This window comes from Phlebotomus argentipes, unplaced genomic scaffold (assembly GCF_947086385.1).
Source record: "Phlebotomus argentipes unplaced genomic scaffold, Phlebotomus argentipes genome assembly contig_15, whole genome shotgun sequence".
NCBI lineage: Eukaryota > Metazoa > Arthropoda > Insecta > Diptera > Psychodidae > Phlebotomus > Phlebotomus argentipes.
This window is the reverse complement of record NW_026776181.1, coordinates 17,520,056-17,540,639: the sequence shown is the minus strand read 5'-3', so window position 1 is coordinate 17,540,639 and position 20,584 is coordinate 17,520,056. Positions and strand designations below refer to the sequence as shown.

General features: G+C 42.9%; 2 protein-coding genes across 2 annotated transcripts; one reads left to right on the top strand and one right to left on the bottom strand.

The window, feature by feature from the left end:
* Positions 1 to 2,773: 2,773 nt before the first annotated feature.
* On the bottom strand, positions 2,774 to 4,082 carry LOC132262649 (phosrestin-2). Its single transcript, XM_059761976.1, has 2 exons — positions 3,927 to 4,082; positions 2,774 to 3,873 (listed from the first exon to the last, which is right to left on the bottom strand). The coding sequence occupies exons 1-2, from the start codon at positions 4,033 to 4,035 to the stop codon at positions 2,837 to 2,839; spliced, it is 1,146 nt and encodes a 381-aa protein (XP_059617959.1). The 5' UTR covers positions 4,036 to 4,082; the 3' UTR covers positions 2,774 to 2,836.
* A 3,687-nt stretch (positions 4,083 to 7,769) lies between these two features.
* Positions 7,770 to 20,372, top strand: LOC132262363 (sialin). The gene is made up of 6 exons (XM_059761621.1): positions 7,770 to 8,868; positions 9,512 to 9,593; positions 17,307 to 18,160; positions 18,861 to 18,993; positions 19,073 to 19,314; positions 19,376 to 20,372. Exons 2-6 carry the CDS (start codon positions 9,557 to 9,559, stop codon positions 19,562 to 19,564), a joined length of 1,455 nt encoding a protein of 484 aa, XP_059617604.1. The 5' UTR covers positions 7,770 to 8,868; positions 9,512 to 9,556; the 3' UTR covers positions 19,565 to 20,372.
* The last annotated feature ends 212 nt before the right edge of the window (positions 20,373 to 20,584 follow it).

Genomic DNA, 20,584 nt, shown 5'->3' with positions numbered 1-20,584 from the left:
TCTTCGAGAGAAAATCCGTTGTATTCACAGAATCCGAAGCTGTGGACTTCTTCATGGACAATCTCGTCTCTTATTCACCGGAAAATGTCAATCTGGAGAGAAGAATGTTGAATCTCTACTTCAAGAGCGAATATCCAAGGATATTCATCGCCTTTGATGGATTTGATGAAATCTCTCCGACGTACGAAATATTGGTGCTGAATCTCATCAAAACTCTCAGCCAGAAGAACATCGCGTGCTTCCTCACCAGTCGACTTCACTGTGAGAAAGTCTTGGCAGAATTGAGAGAATTGAAGCACAGATTCAAAGTGATGCGAATGGAATCGTTCAACATGGAGGAAATTGAGAGATTCACCGAAGAGTTTTGGCGTTGGAAATTGCCTGATTGTGGTGTGGAGAGCATCAAATACTTCCAGCAACAGTTCTTCGCGCATAATGCACTATTTAAAGGCATCGCCGAGACTCCGATGTTTCTTCTGATGTTGGCTAAAATCGCAACGCCATTCTGCGAATCAGTTTGCAAGGCGACAGAGACAAATTCAGATGGTGAATTGGCTGACTTTGATGACATCAATCTGTGGACAATTTACGAGAGAATCTTCGAAATGTCCTTCGATCATTTCTATAACAAGGAAGGCATTGATTCGACATCAAATCTCGCCATGGTGAAGAGGAAGCAAGATATGGAAGTGGTGAGAAAGATTCACACTTACTTGGCCGTGAAGGAGTTGCAAATGTCGGATATGATATCAATAGAAGCCGACGTGAGCAATGATGTGGAGATCCTGGCGCGAGGATTCGTCTCGCGGACAGACGATGGAGAGTTCTTCTTCGTTCACAGAACCTATGCGGAATACTTCTTCGCGCGCTGCCTCGTGGACGAGATGAAGAAGTACAATGAGACAGTGATGAAGTATTTGACGATGAATCTTCCTTCTATTCCCAGTTCACTGATCCTTGAGTTCGTTTGCGGTCTCGTGCTGAAGGAAATCCTTGGAAATCCAAGATTTATCGAGCGAAAGATGATATTAAGTGCAGATTCCGAAATGTTAACGCACTTTAGCATATTCTTCCAAACACTTCTCTTCTTCGTCTGGAGGCATTTCATGTCTGATATTTATGCTGATAAGATTTTACTGGTTAATGAGTTTATTAATAGTATTTTACAGGATTCTAATTTGAGGCATTTTGAGTTTAGTCTGTACTATAAATACCTCGATGATCGCTATATTTATATAATTACGCAGCAATTGATATTCTTAGTTGCACATCCAATGATATTCTTTGGCGAAGACGTTAAGAGGACGAGTTTGAGGAGTTTGGACAGATTTCTGGGTAGAAAAGTCTCAGGATCAGACTGTGAATTTCTAGAACAATTCTATGAATCACTTGTGAATAATGAACTTCTGACCAAGGAGGAAATGATAGAAGAATATGAGATTGTCTTGAGAAAATTCCTCACGACGACTTATCACAGAAGTAACTTGTTCTTCTCCTATTTCAAACTCAAGTGCATCAATTACGACGAAGAGCTGAATTATGTTAAAGATCTGCTAAGGAAAAATCACTGTTTTCAAGAATTTGACACAAATTACATTTTGCACGTGGCGCTGATGGAAGAAATCAACAATGATTCTAGCAATTTCCTTGACAAATTGACTGTGTTCATAAGACAAGAAGATAGAGTTTATCAGCTTCTTGCGCCATTTGAATTAGATAATAAGTGTCGAAAAGACTTTGTCGAAAGGATCGTGAAAGCATTTTATAGAAAGAATTGTAATTTTATTTGTAACAAAAACAATTCAATTTTGTATTATTTGTGGAAAAATGATAAATATTTCCTAATGCAAGATATCCTGACTTATCTGAAGGATGAAGACTTCGGAGAATTACTCGAAAGTCCGCATTTTGATGGGAAATCTTTTGTGGAATATTTCGAAACGGCAGAAAATGGAGATTATGTCAATGAAGCATTTATCATGCACGTCTTTAGAACATATAAAATAGACGTAGTGCTTGAATTGGTGTCTCCATGCTCAGATGAGAACATTCATCAGGTGATAAGAAGAAATCTGAATCTCTGTCTTACATTAGGAAATCAAATAACCGCCGAAGAGGAGAAACAATGTCCAATAGAGCAACTTCTGAGGCGAATTATGAATGATATTTTCGAGTGGAAGATGAAAAAGGGTCACAAAATACTCTTTCTTCACACAATTCTCAGCACTGATTTCAAATATGGCTGCCGAAATGCTCATGAAGTAGTTTTTAAGTGGCTTTTGCAGACGCAAAAGATGCAAGTTTGCTATTCTGAATTGACTGATGTGAATGACGAGGGAAATTCGCCATTACACATCGCCGCATCGAGGAAAGTGTTGAGCTTCTTTGAACATCTTTTTCGCCTCTTTGACGACGGAGATCAAGAAAAACTGTTAAATCTTATGTACATAAGAAACAAGAAGCGTCAAAACTTCCTGCATTGCTTCCCGGAAACTGAAAAGACTGAAGATATTGAGTTTATTGTTAAATTCTACGTCAAGATCAAAGATAGAATTTTAGGATCAAAAGCATCACATTTAGAGAAATTACTCTTCCAACAGGATGCGAACGGAATGACTCCTTTTCACGAGAAATCCTTCAGTTTCTTCACCAAATTCATCCACTTCATCGCTTTAGACAGAAGAGATGAATTGCTGGAAATTAAGGACAATCAGGATAGAATGCTTTCACAGAGATTTAGGAAGATGCGGAAAGAAGATCTGGAAAGGACAAATGCGTTGTGATATATTTTATTTCTTAATAAAGCATATATATTCCGTTGTTAGATGTCCTTGCTTTAGTAGGCGTCAGCGGACTCGGGATCAATGGTGTCCTGGCGGAAGGTTTCCACTTCGGCCTGACTGTCGGCTTGAATGAGTTTTCCCCTGGTGTTGGGCTTGGGATTCATCAGGACGAAGGGGAGTTCAGCTGACACTTCCCCACCGAGAGCGCCCAGGAAGAGCTTCACCTTCACGGCGTAGGACACGATGATCCCGAAGGCGTCTCTTTGTTCGGGATTGGCGAGCAGCGTTGTGGACGCCAGGCTGCCGTCAACGCGCTTGAATTGTCCCTCCAGCGCGATGCCGCGGCGGAACTTGTTGGAGCTGATCACCGGCATCAAGTACATCACCTTCTGCAGACTGGAGCCCGGCTGGATGGGGCATCCCTCGCTGGTCTCCATCGTGGCCACGGTGTTGCGATACTGGCCGTTCTGGAACAGCACCACGTCGACGCCCTGCTGCACCATCGCCTTGATCTTCTTCACCACCTTGTTGGAGTTGTTGCGGATGCAGATGTTCACGCCAATCCGCTCGCCGTGGTGATACAGCTGCTTGTCTAGCGTCACCTCCAGCTCCAGCTCTCCTGGGCTCAGCACGAAGTCCTTGCGCACCACCGTGCATGGCTGCGCGCCTTGCTTGGTTGGCGCGTACTGCACCTTGCGAATGCCCAGCGTCACGGTGGATCTGCGGTGGGTTCTGTCGCTCTCGGAGTCCCCGGAGAAGATCTTCACGAAGTACTGCACGCCGCACGGGTCGCCCTCCTCGTTGGCGCCCTGCTGGAGCGTGATCGAGGCCGGGGCGTTGGGTTGCAGGGTGAAGGTGAAGGGATAGGCGTTGGGACCCAGTTTCTTCAGCAGACGCTCCTGCAGCTTGGTCAGCGAGGGGTTGCTCTTCTCCCGGGGAAAGAGCAGCTCCGAGGCCAAGTAGAGCTCCTTCTGGAAGTTGAGTCCCATCACTTCGTCCTCTTCGCGGCCATAGCGGAAGGAGCAGACGATCTGTCCGAAGATCCTGCGCTGCTCCCGCACGTACTCGTCATCCAGCACAACGACACCATCTGAAAGACATCATCGAGATCACAGGCTTCACAGCTTCATCCTGAGCTCTCACCGATTGGCTCCACGGCCGATAGATGATCCACAAAGTCCCGCTTTCCCAAGTAAAGGGTGATTTTTCCATTGGGCGAGGACTTCTTAAACACCTTGAAGTTCACCACCATTTTTTCGCCTTTCTTCACTGCTCTAAATTCACGAGAAAATTCAAGACACTTTTGAACGTCTCCGGGCTCGAGCGGGGTTTTTATACAAACCCTTCTGCCTTTGAGGGAATCCAATTACACCTACTGCATTTCTACGGATTCACTTTGTGGGTGTTGCGAAATTGAGGTGGACAGAAGAAGATTTCACTGGCATGCAGAAAGGAATGCACAAAAGTCCAAAATCAATGAATACGCGGCGTAACCTTTGCAAACATCAATAAATTTAATTAGGTTCGCTACGTAAGGGTTTTTTCCTCTATGCGTCACGGTTTTCTTCAATTTCAACTGCCAATGAGTCAATCGGTTCTAAGAACATTTTGCGTCTTATTTATCTGTGTGACAGAGTTGAATATAATTAATTGTGTGATCCACCGAAAGAGACTTATTTAGAAAACACTCATTAATAATTCTTCTGTATTTCCAATACACTGTGGCGCCTTGTTTCCATTGACATTCATTAAATAGAACAGAATGATCAACATTTATACCGCGACTCTCAATTGTATTGTGAATTGAGTGTGAAGAAACAGCGATTTCAAGTCCAATTCCGCTGCTAAGAATTCATCTATTTGCTTTCCGCAAACAGTTTTGCATTTCATGGGAAGCGCAAGATAAACAACGTGTCAGCGGCAAAAAAGTTAAAATTCTTATGCAAATATTTATGTAATTGCTGGCGATATTGTCCGGATTACAGTCTCAGTGCCGTAAAAGTGCAACATTGCCAATAATACGGGCTGAATTGTTCAATTTCGCGCACGATTAGCGAGAAATATTGGCAGATTGATCCAGTAATTAGCCAAGGAGAGCTTGTGAGCAGTTTTGGAGGCTCGTCATTGCACGCGGAGCTTTCATTGGTCAATGCGCGGAGGCAGAGTCGCGCTTTGCACTCGAAATGCCTCAAAATCACCTTCAACCGCCGAGAGAGCTTTCGCGCGCGCCTCTGACGCAATATATGCTCAGGCGAGAGAGTAAAGGTGTAATTTATGCAAATCACTTGCGCTACAACTGAGCAAATTGTGAGTGTCACAGACGGAATTTCAAGCGTGAAACATTTGTAGAATTGTAATACAAGCGTCAAGACACGGTTTTTCTCCTCTTCTGCTTCTCCTCAACTCGAGAGCTCACGAAGACTTTGCAGATAATCACCTTCCATTGCGGGGTCGAGTTATTTTCATTCCAATGCTCGTTGGAAAGATATATATTTTGTCGAGATTGGAAGAAAAGAAGAGTCGCAAATCGCTAAAATAAGCGACATTCCTTAAATTTAGCACATCACGAGTTTAACGTCTCCGAATTCCCTTGACTCATGTCGCTCTTTTCGCTCTTTTTTTTATCGAGACTTATCCGATTTATCTTATCACATTCGTGTGCGACATGGCAGAATTGGGAATTTCACACGTCTTTCAGTTCAATTAACACCTGCTGCCAACTCGTTGTGACGCCTAATTCAATTACAGCGAGAAAACTCATCCGTTGGTCTACCAATTATCGACTTTAGTCATCCTCCATCAGTGATTTACGAGGAATTCTGCATAATAGACATTTCGAAGTGTTACTATGAATTCTGTTTCTTATTTGCCATTCATTTGGCTTTAGCAGAAATTTGACCGATTTCGGCAAGTCACCTGAAGACTTCGATGGAATTTCCAGAATTTTCTATTGCAATATTTCTGGATGTTACACGTGTTAGCGCTCAATCAAAAGAGCGATAAATCTTATCGCAATTCATTGTGATTCTTTACCTATCAAGTTCACTTCCCTTCCTTATCGCGCGCGGCCCTGATAAACCGTCACTCTGCAACTGTGTCAATTGCGCGAAAAATTGAGTGTTTAGTGCAAAAACTCCCTCATCCCTCTGATTACCCAATATGTATGTGTACATAGCCAAAAAAGACATCTCGTGACACATTTCGAGAACCTCCACAAAAACGCCCAGAGAACAATTCCTCATTTGCGTCATGTCACATGTCGCGTTTGCACGCGTATCGCTCAATATATTTCGTCTTATTTATTATTTATAAATACCACCAAGTAGAATCTGAGGCGAGGAAAAAATCTGTCTGTTTTTTTTGTGTACATTGTAAGAAAACTCAAGGTTTCGATTTTCGATGTCACTCTTCGTGCGAAATTGGCGGGCGCAAATATTGTGGCGCGCAGCGCTTCCTTATTCATCAACATCTCCAAGGCGATGCCGCACAGGGTCAAGTGGTTTGCCTGTCCTGGCTGGGGTTGTGACAGGGGCTCGTCAGGCGCCAGGCGATCCAGAGTGCAGAAAAAAGTGGGTGTGTTCCGATGGAAATCTCACCACGAATCCCACTTCAATCAGTCATTAAGCTTCTGATCGCGCGGCGTGTCTTGTAAGTGTGTTGCATTGGGCGACTGAAAATATGCGAAAAGGCACACATTAAGCTGGTCTCTTCTGATTCAGTAATTGTACGTCTATTTATAGCCAACACTCATTACAGCCCGTGGCATAGGAACACACATAAGTCAATTTTCTCGCCTCGCGTCGCCGCCGAACCGCCACGAAGACGGCCCCGCAGCGGAAAAAAAATTGATTAGATGACCTTCAAGTATTAACGAATTCTCTCTGGCTTTGGGGCGAGAGAGGGTGGCTTTTGGGTGGAGATTGCCCCACTTTGTGGCCGTCGCGCCCCAAAACGCACCCGCGACGATCGATTTTCGACCAACAGTTGGTTAACGCTGGATTTGTGGCATTTCCCTCCTTTTTCGCCTTCGTTTTTCATCCATTTAACACCACAGTCGTGCCTCACTTCCAAGTGGATTGTGTGTCGCCGGCGACGCTGTGATGCAACTTTTCATGAAATCTATTAGGACACGAAAGGTTCAGGGCGCGCGAAGACGTTTGCAATTCAGACACTCAATTGGGAGACATTTTTAAAAGATCTAAGCGTCATATTCCATTTGCTTCTTTTTCTATTTTGAAGTTATCGACAATTGAGTTATTGACAATGCATTTTAATCAAGTTTTGGCACAATTTTGAGGGGGGAAATGATTAAAATCGACAGTCTAAAGACTAATTAGTCCATATCAGTGCTATTTTTTCTCTAAAATCATGTTGAAAAAAGGAAAATGCACGCAGGTTATGTCGATAAGTGTCGGTAAGTTCAATACTTATCAATATTTCATTTTTGGCGTGAATTATAACCAAGTTTTAACACAATTATGAGACTAATTCATTCATATTTGACAACATCAGTCTTATTTTTTGCTTAAAAATCGTAGTTAAAAGAAAATTTCAGGCATCTTCTGTCGATAAGTGTCGACATTTCATTTTTGGCATGAATTTTAACCAAGTTTAACAGAATTTAAGACCAATTTCGCCTGAAATGGTGGTAAAAAGGAAATTTCAGGCAGTTTGTGTCGATAATTGTCGACATTTCAATGATAGTGTCATAACTCCCTAACCCAGATGTTCCACATGAAGTGTTTCACGTTGAATTTCCCAACGCGAGTTGCAGTGAAACTTGTCAATTTGTCCTTTCAAGCACGATTCTCGGCTTGAGATTAAGGAAGCACTTTCGAGTGTTTCTCGTGTTTCTTGTGTTTGTTGGCGTGAAACTTTCGGCGCGCCAGGCGCAATGTTTCAGTGAAACGCAACCCTGCTCGTGACTCAACTCGGCTGAGTTTGCGCACAACCACAGCGACATTCCGAGTGTAGTTTGGGCCGCGGAGGGGCGCCGGGGGAGTGCGGCTGTAGTCTGAGTGGCGGTTGAGCACGAAAATTGACTGTGGGCCGAGTCAGTAAACTGGTCAGCGCTGTCCCGTGCAGAGTGTGTGCTTCCTTGTGGCGTGCTAGTGAATTGCCGTGACAGAGTTGTGCGCCAGAGGCGGAATCCGCCACTTGCCCAAGAGCGAGACTGCCCGAGAGCGGAGAGGCGCAGAGAGACCGGGTGGTTGTGCACAACACTTGGGCCGCAGCGTGCGCGCAATTGACTCCAAAGTGGTGGTGGTTCGGCATTGATCACAAATCAAGCCGAGATCCAGCGCCGCTGCCAAGTCAGTTCAACAGTCACTGTGCTCCAGAGTGGACGGAAATCTCTCGCCAGACCAAGACCTGAGTCCCGTGCTTCAAGCCAATAGTCTCGCGTTCTCTTCTGTGGACACTTCAACGAGGGATAAAAATAGCCACTCTCGACGTTGAGCTTTTTTTAAAGCCATCGGCACGCATAATAAATTTTATCGGGTTTCGCTCCTCCTGTCGCTCTTGCCCATTTCTCTCCTTCCGTCGTCACACACTGTGAAAATTTATTTTGAGACTTGTGACGGGGGAAAAAAAGCGGAGAAAAAGCGGGAAGCACGAGAGATTTCGGTGGTGTGCTGAGCTCACGCGAAATTCCTCAGCAGAGCAGAGAGTGGCCACGAGACAGTGAGAGATTGAACCCTCGCAGTGCTAATCGCGCGATTCTGCTAGATCGTCGCGATCCAGCGGACTGATAGTGGTTGATAGGCCAAATAGCATCGCGCTGCTAAGCACTGTAATTTGAATAATTTATGAGCAGCTGAAGAATAGACAGCGCGGTGTGTGGAAGTGAAGCAAAAAGACAAGGTTCTCTCTATGCAAATCAAGCTGTAAAAATAGTCACAGATCGAGAAAGTTGTCGATCATATCGGAAAGTTGTGTGCCGTGCATCGGAGACGACGTTGAACCCTTGCCTAAATAACAAAATAAATATAGGAGGCTCGCCATAAAACCACAAAGTATCAATTAATTAATTTCTCAAGACTCGTGAGCGCTTTGGAAAATAGCATTTACTGCCTGCGAGAGGAAGGTAATGTGGCCATTTTTTCATACTTTATACTCTACTCAACTCTCCGACACTCCATAAAAGTCACCTTTGCGATCACTCAACTGAAATTGCGACTTTAATTAATTTTTCCAATATTGCCGAGAAGATGTTTCGACGATCGCCAATTTTGATAATGCCACAATTTCTTTCCCATGTCAATCAAATATCGCCAGACAGACAATTTTTCCCTCACTATCAAGATCACACAAAACGCGAATGACGATCGTGAAAATGGCAATTTTATGCGCCAACTCTGCGCTTGGCGCGAAGATCATGATCAAATTCCAATGCGCGCGATGCATATTTCTCAAGGATCGCATTTGAACATCAATTAATTTGCTCTCGCGCGCGGGGAGAGAGCTTTTTTCCAAGCCCAACAGCTCGCGCGCGCGATCCTCAATTAATTGCCTGAGCTCAACCTTTTTCGAAGCTTAATAAGTCTCTTGTTGTATTGTGTGCAAAAACAAGTTTTGATTGAAATGTTGTTGCAACAAATTAATTCAAGTCGCAAAATGTGATCCAATAAAATCCCATCGATCAAATCCAGTCGCGTCTAGACACAGTTGGATTCATGCATACCAATTATTAACCGGAAAATTATTCATGAGTGTCTCTTTTCCTGCAGGCGGACCACTTCTTTCCCCCGCGCGCGCCATCAGCCAGCATCAGCATGTCCACGGAAAAGTCGCCCATTCGTCGTGTCACTGGTAAGGACTTTGGCTTTGAGCTTCGCGGCGCGCGTGGGCTTTCAAGAGAGCCTTGAAAGCACAAGTGCGCGGCGCACTTCTCGCGCCTCATTGAGATATTCCGGAAAGATCGAGACATCCGGATGCGAAAGGTGTGGCGCTCTGGCCTTAAGCAGTTCCAACTGCTTTTCTGCACACTCGGCGACCCTTTGCAAAACCAACGATAAGCACTGGTTGTGCAACATTTACTTCGGCCGGCCCACGAAAAAAATTGGGGGCGCGTAGAAGGAAAAATTGTGCTTGACGCACATTTTTCGCACTTTTCCCTCTGACGTCAATTGCTCATCAGCGAGCTGTCGAAAAAGTGTCCAACATAAATAGTTTTGGGCTGAAGTTGAAGGAGGAACAAAAACAAGGAGATCAATTTTACTCACATTACTCTATTTTTCAACTCTCAATCGAGCAAAAGACTGCGTCTCAGAATACAATTTCAGAAAACTTAACCCTCTTCAGACCGTGAGAAGATCACGAAGATCTTTTTCACAGAAACACACTTAAAGACAAACAGTAAACAAGGGTTTGTTCAAGATGCAAATTGAAATAGAAAGATATTTTATCTTGTTATGCCTTCAAAATTTATTTAAAAATCAATAAAAAGCGAATTTATCAGCTGAAAAACTTCCAAACGCGAATAAATAGACAACATTGCTTAACTATTCGATTTATAATCGGATATTTACGGTTTTACGCAAGGTTTTACAATAAAAATGAGTGTGAAACTGGAAAAACCTCCGAATTTTTACACATAAAAGAATCTTTTTAAGAGAATAAGAGAAGAACCGTAAAGTGTCCTTTAATCGCTCAGTATTCTTCTTAAACTTAACCTCAAATTGTCACGTTCTTAGAGACTTTATAAATGATCTCCAAACTGTTTGAAGTAATTCTCTCAATGCTCTAAAATCTATCTTCAGACCTAAAACTTCTCCCAACGAGACAATTTGACACTCAAAAAATACATTTCCTCTTAATTTTCCACTCTTTTGCTCAAAGTTTCACACTGAATTCGCAACGACGGAAGATGCTGAAGCATTCAAAATCCATATTAACAACCTCTTGAGCAGTATATGAAAGCAACGAGAGATTCTCTTCCTTCTGTCGTTGAAGGGTTAACACACAATCACGACCATTTGAATAAGTCCGCATTTGAGTGGTTTGTTATCAAAGCCAACACAATTTCCGTCTCACCATGAACATTTCTCAATTGCTCGAGCACGAGAAGATTTTAATCGGCGGCGAAATCTTCCGTAGGCCAATGAAGAATGGATTCGCGGGCAGAAATGAATGAAATTCTGTGTGTGCGAAACGCGCGCTTTTAAAATTCACAAATCCACGTGCTGTCGAGATGCGACGTCACAAACTTGAATTAGGCGCGTTTATGCGTTCGCGGTCTAAATTTAACAAAGGAGGAAAAGAGAAAAAGAAGAACAGATAAGAAGGCATAGTCAAGGTCGAGGCGATCGGAAAGTGAAAATCACTCACAAACCACTTTCGATATCGAAACTTCTCGATAATCCCTGGGAAGGGTAAAAATTTATACAGCTGAGAAATTTTCCATGGAATATTTTCCGATTGTGAAAAGTGGACGGCGCGCGCGAGATTAAAGAATTCCTCCTTAACCTCTGGCATGACTGTGAAATTAACATCTTTCGGCAATTTTTCAGTTTATTCTTAGCTTAATGGCACTGCCTTTTTTGTCAGCTTCCCGCATTTGAATGGGGTCACGCGAGGTTATCGATGCTGACCGTTTCGTCCACCCCGAATGACTGTCTCATTGTCCCGCGATAGTAATTAATTTCGAATTCACAAACACACACACAATCTTCAGAGCCGCAGATAAACCTGTCTTTTGTCCGCTACACCGCACTTTCTGCATGTCACACGAGATTTACGGCGATCCAGTGAACGGTTCGGAATGGAGACGTTTTTGGGGGTTCGCGAATCTCGGAATTTATACATCAAAATCGTTTCGATTTTGGAAATCGCGCATGCAAATTAATCACACAATTATTAGATTCAAGGCGAAGATGATACGCCAGAAATTTGTACACCACACAAAAGGTGGTTTATCTAAACCAGAAGACAAGAATATCAAATTCAATGCTCGTTAAATTGAAAATGTTGCGTTAAAATGGCTTGGAAATTCCCTAAATTCAACTTAAACATCTTCTAGTAATTATTTTCTGAATATTTCACTTGATTTCATCCGTTTTTATTGTTATTTTTGACTGAAATATGACAAAATTATCTTGAAATAATAGAAAAATATATTAAAGAAAAATCTATTCAAATCCAAAATTATATTTTTGGGGTCTGAATCTGAATCACAGTAAAGCACGGAGTGAATTTGTTGATAAAAAGCAGCTTTTGAGAAGCAATTCTAACATTTCCAAATAGACGCTTTTCTCAGAACTGAGAAATCTCCCGAAATTAGTCATTAGCCTCCTTAAGCCGCCGCATTCCGCGAAGCCTTCCTCAACTGATTGACACCATAAGATCGCGTGAGAACTGCCAAGTTCGAAATTGTGCTAATTGCCGGTCAAAGAAGCGCCCATTGCAAATTGAGTTTGAAGGAAAAACAGGGAAACAATGTCTGCAATGTGCAACATTTGCCATTCAAATTCCCTCCTGTAATTCTCGCATTTGCCTAATGTATTGGCAAACATTGCATAACATCCAGCGACTCTCTCATTATGGATGTGTTTTTCCTCCGGAGACTCCACCATCGTGAGTGCGCGCGAGGCTCCGAAAAAGAGAAACTGGTTGAGTGCCGGTTCTAGCTGGCTTTCGAAATAGAATCGCGCGCGCATTTTTCTCAAGATGACCGAAGTGTGTTTGGTGGAAAATTACCGGCCAATAGAAGCTTCTTTTTTTCGGCCAGATCATGCTTGAATTTTCCGCACGAACGCTGAATGGAATTCCAATTGTGTGATGTTTTTTTTTTCTGACGGCGGAAATTTATTGTTATGCTGGCGATCCACCCAGAAACATCCGTGTAATTTAGCTGGTATTTAGATGCTTTCTCAAGGTCTTGGATTTTGCAACAATTGCTGGAATTCACATATGTGTTGTTCTAATGCAATTTGTTGTGTGGAAAAGTCACAGAGATTAGTCCGATCGACGGTGGAAAGTCCAGAAGCTGCGCGCCTCAACTTTGATCGTCGCGCTCTGGAGTGTGGTGGAAATGCGTCAGCATCTTTATTATCACATAGCTGAAAAGTCACTCTTTTCGCATTCATGCTGTATAAATAGTGTGGCGAATGCGTGGTTGTGCTTGTGTGTGCGAAAATGGGGGCTCGTCCATGAGGCATTCGAGAAATCCACATCAGCAGCAAATACAAACGCATGTGCGCCAACTTATAAAAAGATCACGAGAGTTCAGACGGGCGACGATAGTTTTTAATTAATGGCCTGAGGCGCGCGCAAGTGCTTTGCCTCCAACTATGCAATGATGCCATCTCTAACCAATTTGCCCCCATCGATGAGATGTTCCAGAACAAATCCCGACAGAGCGCGGCTGTTCCTCCACCCAATTTCTATCCTCTTGACAAATTGACAATTGATGCACAATTGCCATGTGTGTGAATTGAAACGAGATTTCTGCTAATTGATATGATCTTGACATGATAAATGGATGCGCGATCGACATTATCTCAGTTGAGACGCACATTTTCCACACACTCATTGAATGCCAAATTCCCCATTAAGACACTCTAAAACTCTTCCACCGGAAGGTCAACTGTTGAGACACGCTTTTATGGCGTCTGTTAAACGGTTTTTCCAGACACTATTTTACGATTTTTCACTATACGCCAAAGTCGGTCAATATCCGAAGTCGTAAAATCTTAACCTGTGCGGGAAAGCGACCAAAGATCGGTTTAAACCTGACTCAGTCAAGGGGTTTTCCGAAAAAATGGCAAAGGTCGCTCGTTGAGGCTATTTTTGACATCATTTTCGCATTTTATATCAACGTGCTGATCACGTTTTTAGCCAATTTCGATTGAATAAACTGTGTCAAGTTTTTGGACAATGTTTTGCACATTCAAATTTGTAACATTTTCCAAGAAATTCACCGCATTTGCTCCATCGAGAAATGTAAAGCTTTTTATGATTGTAATAAAATACTGTTCACAAGTGATAAGATCAAGCCAAGGGGAAGATATTATGGTCAGAAATAAAGTGGAATTGTTTAATTTTTGCAATACATGGAGATTTTTTGCACTATTTTGCCAATAAATACACTTTAATGAAGAAATTTAATCAAGATTACAAGCTTGTAATGTTAAATTCAAATTAATTGTCCTAAGATTGATCATAACCTCAAAAATACTGCTCCAGGATACAAAATTGCCAGTTTTAAGAGTTGTTTAATAGATCTTCGATTATTATCAGATTAATATACCCAAGAATTGCTTTTAAAACGTTCCAAATAAGTTTCTGTCTAGAATTCTGGAAAATATTTCACGATCATTTTGAGGTTATGATCAACAGTGCATCCAAAAAAGCGATTAAAAATTGAATAACATCAAAATATTCTCTGAAAACTTTGAATATTTCTAAAATATATAGTTTTTCTTGTTTGTATTGACCTTGAAATACAAGTAAAATTGGCAATTTGTCGTAATATCTCCCCCTTTGGTTTAAACTGATAGAAAAAGCCCCACATTCCCCTATTTAACTGCGTTTACTCGTGAAGTTGTAAAATTTCTTTCTAGTTGTTCTTTAGGAAAATCTACACTTTAGTTTTTCCACAAGGAACACCTTTACAACGCCATTTCACCTTTACTTTTATCTCTAACCTTAATGATGGCTTAATTGCCAGCCGATAGACACCGAGATAATCCCAGTTTTTACACACTCTCAAGAGCATTTGTGTAATAAAATTCCAAAATTGGCTTTCAGGGATTTTGCTTTCTCTTTACCTTCGCCAATTTCCTGGGAAATTGGAGAGAAAAAAAAGGGATTTTCCCGTTTAGCACAGCCTTGATCGTGTGATACTTGAACTTGTGATCCAACATGTGATAATTTCTGGGAAATGCAAATAAATCCTCCTGACTTTGCCATATGGCAAGTTCTCGGCTCTGCCCTCTGACTCTCTGGAGATGCCTTGATTGACGGTTTATTTTTACGATTAGCCCGAGAGACACTTTGATCTCCGACTATCTTTCGACTGGCGTCTGTGCGAGCGCGGCGAGAAAAAATCGCCACGGGGAATGAAACTTATCTCTGGGCTGGCTTTTATGGCTTTTTCACTGCAATCTGAAGGCTCACTCTCCACTCTCCTGCCCAGGTTATCCCGCGGTTCAATCTAATTATACCGCAATAAAGCATAAAAGCATAACATAAACAATCCAGACGCGCGCCCAGTTGCGTTGCGAGTCGTATGCAACCGGTTGGCGCGCTTCGCTCCCGTCGAATGAATAATTAATGAAATAATTCACTGACAGAACCGCGGATTTGTCTGCTGACCGTGAAATTGATGTGGAATAGTGGAAATAATCACTCACCCGCGACTGGTTAGTGATGAGATTTCCAGACTTTATTACATCAGATCGAGGGAATTGCCGTCCTTCTTCTCAGACTCCGCAAGTTCGCAGGATTTCCACGCCCCTGACCTTGAGGCGCTGGATTCTGGGTCATGAATTTCCAGTTCTAGTCGGATTGCAATATATTTGGCGCGCACTTTCCAGCGCTGCTCTTCCCAAGGGGGAGATAATATGCCTTAAATATGTACAACAGACACTTTTGAACGTATTTAAAGGCATTTTCCATCGCATTTTTGAGTTCTTCAACTGTTTCTTACACTCATTTCTGACTTCTCATAACCTAATTCGGGTTTTCCGGTCTTCATGTGCCCAGGAAAATGCTTAGAAAAATATAAAGCAAATTGTGAGGTTATGAATTCTACTTAAAAATGAGTAAATATAACGAATATTTCAATGATTCTACAAAATGATTAGGTTTAATTTCCCTTTTTTAAGAACAAACTATGATCAATTTTAAGGACTTTTCTCAATTAATATGGAGTTTCTCGAACACAAATGTTTAATTCTGCCAAGAAAAAGAGAAATATGAATAATTTTGAGGGTTATTTAACCTCAAAATTCTCTTGAAAATCAATTACATAATCTAGAAAAGCAATAAAATCGATTTTCTAAGCAAAATATCTTGGAAAATGCCCTAAATTCGTTGGAAAAGAAGCTTTGGCAGTGCAAAAATTCTAAATATTTTGCAATTTCCAATTTCTAACACTTCCGATCATATTATCTGCCCCTTGGCGCTCCCACGAACCGCGGAAGACCCAAGAGAGGGACGACAAGTTGTAATCATTTCCCGAGAATGCCACTCATCACGATTAAATGATACTAATCAGCAATCTTCCGACACTTGAGACATGTTTTTCCCCACGCAAATTATCTTGCCAAGAGTGCTCTTGAGCCAGCGAACTTGGAGTGATTTGACGCGATTCTGCCATCGTCATAATCGATTTAATACACATCAATTGATGTATTTTGCTGGATCGCATCTCGAGGGTGGGTTTTGAAGACAGTCCGAACAGGCAGTCTGTGTGGCAACTCATCAGTGGCTATTATTAACTCTTCGCCACACACTTTCTTCCTTTTCTCCTCGCGCATTTTTCTCAGCGACGCCGGCAAATTTTCCGCTTCGTCCCGATCATTGGCACAATTTTCGCAACAATGGACGCAGAGACGCGCGATAAAGGAGTGCCTGAAAAAAGGAGGAACAAGAAAATACTGCAATCTGCCTTATTGGCACTTATTGAGAATTTTCCGTTACTTCATACAGTTTTTCTACACACTTCCTGAGGGGTGGACAAGTGCTGAGAATTGTGGGTTATTGTTTTGAAGTGAATTCTTGGCACTTCTTGGAATATTCAATAGATTATTTAAATACGAGCGACAAACAAGGTCAAAGATGTGTCCTTATTGAGGATATTGACACTTTTCCACTCACGTTTTGCATGCCAACAACAAGTTGCTCCTTTTTATCACTGTTTTCCCATCAAGCGGAGCATTTCAATGGTAATTTCTCTTGAGAAAAGGCAAGAAAAGCCATTTAAAAATGCCATCATGAATATTCAGTTGGCCACCCCTTCGTGTTCCGTCGCCACAGCGCTTATAAAATGAATATTAACAGCAATTAATTACATCAAGTATCTCGTTTGGAGGTCATTGCGGGGCGGGGAGTCACTTCAATCAGGCAGCGACACATGTAAACATGAAATATACGCAGAAAGTACGCGTCTATTCATCGATTTTCCCCGCATGCAAATTCGCAAATTGTATCAACACAACTCTTTCGCAATCCAATTGACAGTGGCTGGAAGACACAATATGATTGAGAGCAAACAATTAGCGCACATGAGGCGCAAATTCGAGTGGAGGCGAAATTGGATTTTGGTTCGAGATGATGTGATAAGAACTGTTGGCAAATTGGCGGGATTCTCACGTTTTGGGGGCGCGCAAAGAGAGGCGAATTGTGTGGTGTCTTTGCGCTGATTGAGAGGAAAATTTCAAGCACGCACTAAATTGCCTTAACTGGCTGTGCGTGAGGGGCTGTGATTTGGGTAATTTAATCCCATTGACATTAATCAGGGACTTCCTCGCGCGAGTGGTGGAAAGAATAACAAATTGTATCAATTGATCTCGCCAACAGACATGATCTCATGCCGCCAAGTGCTCAACATCATGGTGATCCTGGGCTTCATGCTCAACTACGCCCTCAGGGTGAATCTCACAATTGCCATCGTCTCCATGGTGTCCAACGCCACGGCGCCGCTCCTCAACACCACCGACAACTCCACCGTGGCCGAGGCCGCGGCGGCGCGCTTCAACTGGGACAGCCTGCAGCAGAACTTCGTGCTGGGCAGCTTCTTCTGGGGCTACATCCTCACCGAGCTGCCCGGCGGCCGGCTGGCCGAGCTGATCGGCGGCCGGCGCGTGTTCGGCCACAGCATGCTGTGGGCCAGCGTGCTCACGCTCATCACGCCCTTCGCCGCCATGCTGCACTACGTCGCGCTCATCATCGTGCGCGTGCTGCTCGGCTTCATGCTGGGCGCCTCCTGGCCCGCCATCCACCCCATGATCGCCGTGTGGATCAAGCCCATGGACCGCTCCAAGTTCATGTCCAACATGATGGCCTCCTCGCTCGGCGCCGCCATCACCATGCCCATCTGCGGCTTCCTCATCGAGTACTGCGGCTGGACGAGCGTCTTCTACGCCACCGGCGGCGTGGGCCTGGTCTGGTCCATCGTCTGGTTCTTCGTCATCTTCGACAGTCCCGCCGCACACCCGCGCATCACGGCCGAGGAGCGCCGCGAGATCGAGGAGGCCATCGGCACCACCACGTCCAAGAAGCGCCCCACCTACGTGCCGTGGAAGCAGCTGCTGACCTCCGCGCCCGTCTGGGCCATCATCCTCGTGCACGGCGCCTCCGTCTTTGGCTTCTTCACCGTCGTCAACCAGCTGCCCACGTACATGAAGAACGTCCTGCACTTCAACATCAAAGAGGTGAGTTTGGCATTCGGCGCGACGACCCAAAACCCCTGATCTCACGTTGAGCTTGACACTGACGCTAGATGTCACTGGCAAAAGCATTTCTGTCGTTCCTTCCAAAGAAGAGTAATAGAAACACAAGCTTTGGGCCTCAGTTTGATTGTTTATTACAGAGGAAAAACGGCCACGTGCCGGCCTTCTGCAAAAAGACTTGAATTAATTAACCAATTAAGCAATAACTACGCCTCTGGTTGGATCTAAATAAAAATGTCTCCTTGACTTTTCGCGCAATTGTTTGCCCGTCTCGTTAAGAGATCGCTCAAGATTCGCCTTGAGCGTTACTATGATTTGTAACTGATGCATTGCTGTTGTGAAGAGACACATCATAACATGTCCCTCAAGTTGGGAATTATTTATTAGAAAATACTCTTGAAGCCATATTAAAAAATGTATCTAACGATCGCACTGGGTGGATTTTAAGTTTAACTTTCCCAAACAATCTTGGTCGCTCTCTTTCCGCTGTAATTAAGCGAAAATGGTAAACAAAACTGCGTCGTGGGTTGTCAAGTGTTAAATAGGAATGTGAAAAACAACAGAATAAATCCATCTCAGTTCTATAATTACCAAAGCACATTGTCAAGTACGTTGGCAAGTGTGACGCCATTTGCTAAAAAATCCGCCACATTTGCTAATTACTGCTATTGATCTCACGCAGAATGGACTGCTGTCGTCGCTGCCTTACCTCGGGAAGTACATCATGGCTGTGTGCGCGTCCTACTTGGCTGACTACCTGCGGCAGAGCGATCGTCTGACCACCACGGCGGCCAGGAAGCTCTTCACCACATTCGGTGAGTAAAGATGGCGTCGATGGCGTCGATAGCGTCTCCACAATGGCGTCGTGATTCTAACTGATCCTCTCCTTTGCAGCTGTCTTGCCGCCGGGATTGTTCATGATCGCGCAGATCTTCATGGGTCACAATCGCGTCTTCGCCGTGACGATCTTCACCATTCAGTTGACTCTGAATGGCGCCGTGACGGCCGGATATCTGGGCAATGGCTTGGATATTGCGCCCAACTTCTCAGGCACGATCTTCGGTCTGGCCAACACGCTCTCTTCCCTCTCTGGCTTCCTGTCCAACTTCATGGTGGGCTGGCTCACGCAGAAGAACGTAAGATCCTTTGAATACCTCGTGAGATTCCACTGCTAATCGATATTGATTGCTTTTGCAGCAAACCTACGGCCAGTGGCAGATTGTGTTCGGCATCCTGGCCGGTGTGTACATCTTCGGCTCCCTGGTGTACCTGATATTCGGCACGGGTGAGCTGCAGGAGTGGAACAATCCGCCGGAGAGGAAGAAGAAGGGCGAAGAGGACGCCGAGGAAGGTGTTCCGCTGAAGAACAACAAGATTTCGGCGTAAATATCCTCACCAGTGACAAGAAATCTCGACGAGACGCGATCTCGTCCAATTGTCTTGAGAACCAAGAACACTGTAGCACGAAGTGATAGTGAAAAAGTATGAATTTGTAGATTAGGATGTTCGTTTTTAAAATGAATTAGTATATATTATGTCTTTTTTCGCATTAGACATTTAGAAAGAAGCATGAAAAGAGAGAGAGAGACAGAAAAGTGAATGAAATTCGTCTCAGAATCTGGATTATCGAAATGAAACTTGCACAAATGACAGTCTGACTAATTCTTAGTTGAAACATGGAGATAAATTATATAATGCGTTAGAGATTTATTTCTGGCTAAGTGTTTTCACGTCTTTTGTATGGAGCAATGCATTAGGATGTGTGATCCTCGGTGGATCGCATGAGATTTGAGGGTTAGGATAATCGATTGGATGGCATAGTGGAGAACATATTATTTCTACTGTTTTAGAGAGCTTTAATGTTTAAGTCCATCAATCCAAGAGTTCATATAGTAAGGATAAAAAAAATGGGGTTATGATAAATGCGCGCGCAAAACAGCAACTTTTTTTCGTTCTTTTTTGTTGGGAAAACAGTGATAAAGAGTTGAAAAATGAAAGGAAAAAACGCTACTTTTTCTACTTAATGCATACACAGGACAAAACTTTTACAGAAATACCTAATCGAATACATTTTTTTTTAAATTAAAGTATAGAGAAAGATTGATACAAGATAAGATTGTAAATAAACTCTATTTTTAATAGATTTGTATATAATGAGTACATAATAAATAAAATTTTTGCCATTACTTTTTAATCAGTGTTTTTATTGCATTTATTTCTTATATTCAGATTTCAAAATACCGTTTTCCTTCAAAATTTATTTATGAATTGATTATGTTCAATTTTTAAAGAGTAAAAAACAAATTTTTTAATTAAAAAGCTTAGAACAGACAAATATTACTTTAATACTTGATATTTAATCGGATATTTACGGTTTAATGCAAGTTTTTACGATAAAAACAAGTA